The 5,000-nt window shown below is 45.3% G+C and overlaps 1 protein-coding gene across 1 annotated transcript in view; it reads right to left on the bottom strand.

Annotated features, from left to right (window-relative positions):
* ccbe1 (collagen and calcium binding EGF domains 1) overlaps nt 1–5,000 on the bottom strand; it is a 28,041-nt gene that overhangs the window by 6,419 nt on the left and 16,622 nt on the right. The window contains exons 3-7 of the mRNA XM_079755402.1: nt 4,105–4,157; nt 3,351–3,485; nt 2,902–3,039; nt 1,477–1,586; nt 56–164 (exon numbers count right to left, since the gene is read on the bottom strand). Coding sequence (XP_079611528.1) covers nt 56–164; nt 1,477–1,586; nt 2,902–3,039; nt 3,351–3,485; nt 4,105–4,157 — 545 coding nt within the window. The remainder of the gene's footprint in view (nt 1–55; nt 165–1,476; nt 1,587–2,901; nt 3,040–3,350; nt 3,486–4,104; nt 4,158–5,000) is intronic.

Genomic DNA, 5,000 nt, shown 5'->3' with positions numbered 1-5,000 from the left:
AGAGACATAGTGTTTGGTTTAATTTCATTACGACGACGACAGTTAACGTTGTTACCTGGAGGTCCAGGCAAACCCGGAGGGCCTGGTAGGAATGCGTGTGAGGTCACCCTCTTCTCATTGGTCATCTGCTCCGGCACCTCGGCGTGGCCGGGGATCGCGGTCATCTAAAGCAATAATAAATGCATTTGATTTAATAATCATAAGTCGATCCTAATGAGTTCACTGACAGGCGTCTGGCACCGGAGGAACACAGTGACAACACATACTCTGTCTGCGCACGACATCCACTTGAATGATGCTCCTGTCATCCTTCCAGACAAATGATGCACACAATTTACATGCGAAAGGTTAAGGCCAGCATAATTGCATTAATTCGGTGTTCACACCGCCAAGGATATGACCAAAAGCGTTCATAAATCTCAAGACGGACCCAATTTTTGGTTGTGTCCTTCACATGCATAGAAATTCCGAACCGAATGAATCATCCTGTTTTTTTCTTTAATGTTAACACTTTGGCATGTGAACAGATGTAGACCATAAAGATGGACATAAAGCCTACATTTATGTTGTTCATGTATAGAGGTCGAACATGGGTAAAGCGTTCCTAAATCAAACCTCCAACATAGTTGAAAGGGTATACTAAGTTGGAAAGCGCTACACATGACAACATGAATTTATAGTGTTGTGCACACCCAAACACACACACACACACAACTGCGAGTGCAAACAAACACAAGCACACACACACACACACACACCCACACACACACACACACACACACACACACCACAATCCTATGGGTTGTACAGACTTCGAGGCAAAGTTCAAGTCCATAGTTCAACAACATATACGAAAACAACAGTAACTTATCCATCTATTCATACAGCTGATATATGGTTTAGAAATGTGTGGGAGGCCTGTGGTGGAGCAACATCATCGCTCCATCACCGTCCCATCGACAGAGAAGACACACACCGAACTATTTCTGTCTATCGCGTCAAGCCATTCAAAAACAGGAAGAAAAGGTTGAAGAGCGCAAAACACCTCCGTTCCTGGACCCCACAGCTGGAAGTGATATATCATATGTCAGGGCTCGATGTTGCTGGGGAGCCCCTGTTGACAGATTACCCCCTGCGGAGAAACAAGCTGACCCCATTGTGCAGTTTTCACACACCTCAGCAGAACTAATCTTGCCTTCAAAAGCAAGCTACCGAATCAGGTCACCTTACCCGAGGGGAAAATACATCTAATAATGAAATAGTATCGCCATCATGGTGTGAAGGCAGTAGTGGCAAGAGGGTTTGACTCCTAACCGGATGGTTATGGGTTCGAACTCCAATATGAACTATCTACATGTATATGACATACCCTTGAGCAAGAAGCCCTTACACTTGTCAGGCTATTCATGTGTATTAAACGAGGAAGGTAACCTCAAACCAAACTGCTAAAGCTTTATCTCGGGTTGACCACAGTACCTTTTGTTTCAACTGCAGGACGGCCATTTTGATCTGGTGGAAGTCCTCGCAGGTGGCCGAGCAGGTGCCTGCGTTCATGAAGTTCTCAGACTTCACAGAGAGACGAGGGGCTGTATAAAGGAATATTGACACACGGCTGTTTTATTTACAACCCAGGCTGGAAAAAGTTCACTAATGAATAACAAGCCAAAGTAAAGGGAACAACGTATAACCAGTCTATGATTAGAAAACACAGGCATCTTACAGTGCCTAAGGAAAATGTTATCGGTAGAACAGGGATGCATAGCTCTAAAGTGAATGGACGTGTCGGTTGTTTCCAAAAAGAACAATATATACAGTACAACTATGCTATATAGGCAAAGCCAGAACAAATAATCTCTGAATTTACTGTATTTTTAAAAAGAAGTAGCAACAGAAACAGTTATATCCCGCACAACTTCCAATTTTATGATTCCAAATGGATAACTTGGGACTGATAATTTTGGTCTCTTTTTCCAGCTCCCTTCTTGGCTAGGAAGTAATTGATCAAGTTTATGAGTCAGAGTCTAGTGGACAAACCATAAATAACTTACGCTATACTGCAAGCTGCATGAAAACTAGCCTTTCTGAGATGGAGGCCCTCATTTATTACATTTTCAAAATTGACTTAAGCATTTATATATTTATTTCAACATTGTAATTTGAGGGCTGCTTCGCCACACTATCACATACCTATCCCGGTTGAATAAAGACAAACTAACAAACAAACTGACTTCTGGGCTTTTCCCAAATACTTTATAGACTTAACTGTGACTATATTGAACAGATGGGTGAGAATGTGGGGAGCATATTTTCCCCGGACCAGAAGAGGGTCCGTATCGTAGCAGAATGTAGAATAGCTGAGGGTCCTTAGCCTATCCCCTTCCACCTCTCACTCAGTAATGGGAGGCGGGCTCTAGGGAGGAAGTAGCACATATCCAGTCTTTTGCCGCTCCATTTGCAGCCGAGTGTGGTTCTAACAGACCTCTCCGCCTCCTTCTCTTGGTCCATTGGCAATAGTTGCCTCAAATGCATCAAGCAAATCATAGAAGACTGGGAGTCCAGGGGGCATTGGGGTAAGTATTCATAGGTAGGGAGACATTCTGACAAGTACTAGGAGTTAAAGTGTGTAACGACTACCATGTGTCACGCACACACACACACACACACACACACACACACACACACGCACACGCACACACACACACACACACACACACACACACAAGCATACACATATGATCACTTAAACATGCATGTGCTCCCGCACACGTACACACACACACACACACACACACACACACACACACACACAGACCACCCCCCCCCACCCCTCCCCTCCTGTTAACCAGGGTCAGATGTGGCCTGTGGAAACATCAAGTGAAGGCGTGCAGCTCGTGCTCTCACCTCTGTCCCCCTTGGCGCAGGACCTCCCGTCCTCCTCCAGAAAGTAGCCCCGCTCACACACACACCTGTAGCTGCCGGCCGAGTTCTCACACCCCTGGGCACATCTGCTCAGGGTCCGGTTGGAGCACTCGTCGATGTCTGCAACGAGACAACATGATTGACACATTGTTAGGATTTGTAATACAATCTTTATCATATAAGTTTTTTAAATAACTGGAAAAGGGTCATTTTGTCTATATGAGTGCAAACAGTAATATAGAAGTATGTTACTCTTGTAACTACATCTATGTATATGTATATATATATATATATATATATATATATATATATATATATATATATATATATATATATACATATATATATATAAACCACCCATGCAGTGTTAAACAGGTATGTCCATCCAGGTTTTCGTCATCCGTTTATGTTCTCTCTCTGCCGTCTCTCACCCAGGCAGTAAGGCTTCTGGCGGTTCCGGTGTCGCTCGCGGTCGTAGCGGTAACCGCGGTAACAGGTGCACGCCACGCGGCCAAAGTGGTCGGTGCACTGCTGCTCACAGGGGGCGCCGGCACACACGTCGTACTCTGAGGGGGAACACACGGCCATGAGCTCATGGTGGGGGGACACTACCCGAGACCCCAGGTCAGGAACCCAAGGTTTCCTTGGATGTTGACCATCTCATTCGGCCTGCTTTCATGTAACAGCGTTCTAAGTAGCAGGAGCGTTTGGAGTCTTAGCATTCATTGTGTTTCGTGCTAAAGTGTGCATGCATACTGTGATTTTAATGGTGCTCTTTGAATAACGTGTACTACGTGCTGTTCTTCTCCTAGTGACAGTGCGAGACAACAAACAACAACAATGTCACAATGACAAATGCAATCTGGGAAGCAAACCCATGAGCCTGTTCGAATACACGTGTGCCAATTCTTTAAAAGCACGTTTATCAGGTCTCAGATCAACATGACGCTTGAATATTGTGTGACGACAAGCTTGAGAGGATCTCTGGTGCTGCATTAAGCATGCCCCGGAGGACTCAAAGCAAACAACGACTACCAACTATGACAATCCGCTCAGATATTCCAAAGGTCTGAGGCCGAAGGGGAGTGATGTGTGTGTGTGTGGGGGGGGGGGGTTATCAAGAAGAGCACAGTGAACCACACACTCGAGACAGACATCCAAAAAAGTGTTGGAGGGCTTCCCTACCTTCAGGAATGCACTGGCCCAGCACAAACTTGAACCCCTCACAACATTTCCTCCTGCGGGGGGGGGGAAAGAAACAAAGGTTTTGGGGTCCAAAATATCTCGCAAATGAAACACAGGTGTCTCGTGGAATATTTTACACACGTTTTTATACTTCTCATTTTATGTGTTCTCCTGGGTTCTGTTCGAGTAATAAAGGCCCACGTCCGTCTACTGAATCTGTCTTGCACACGCTCGTCTGTTTTCACCATCTCTCCCTTCGTCGGAGCGGGAGCAGCGCGATAACAGACTCAGACCACAGACGGACCCAGACATGAGCGCATATATCAGGGAGATGAGCAGACACACGCACGTGCATACACACACACACACATGCATGCAAGCACACGCACGCACACACACACACATGCAGAAGAATACGCATACTCATACACACACACTCAAACACATATGTGTAAGGAGGAGACTTGTGCACGCACACACACAGACACACACACACACATTCACACATAAAACATCTGTGCATTCAGACTTGTGCACACACACGCTCCAGCTGCGATGTGTTGGTTAATGTCAGATAACCCCCCCCCACCCCCCATACACACACTTATGGAGTTATAAACAATTTCTTTTATTTTAAATCTCTCAGTATTGGCTGAACATTGTGAATTTCAACAGAGGCCACTCGCATATTTGAACATCATCTGCTTTTCTGTCCTTGTTTCAACCTAGCTTATTTATAGCCCTACGTCATCCCAAGTCTAACTCCTACTATCATTTTACTACCAATTTGACCTTTGGCTCGCTGTTGCCAAGGGGAACGACACAGAAAGTTATGTCCGATGAGTTAACCTGGTGATTGCGCAAGGGGTTACTTGTTTTCCGGCACCCGTTCTTTC

The sequence above is a fragment of the Pollachius pollachius genome, assembly GCF_949987615.1.
Source record: "Pollachius pollachius genome assembly, chromosome: 18".
NCBI lineage: Eukaryota > Metazoa > Chordata > Actinopteri > Gadiformes > Gadidae > Pollachius > Pollachius pollachius.
Note: the sequence above shows the minus strand (reverse complement) of the source record. Positions and strands in the feature narration are given on the sequence as shown.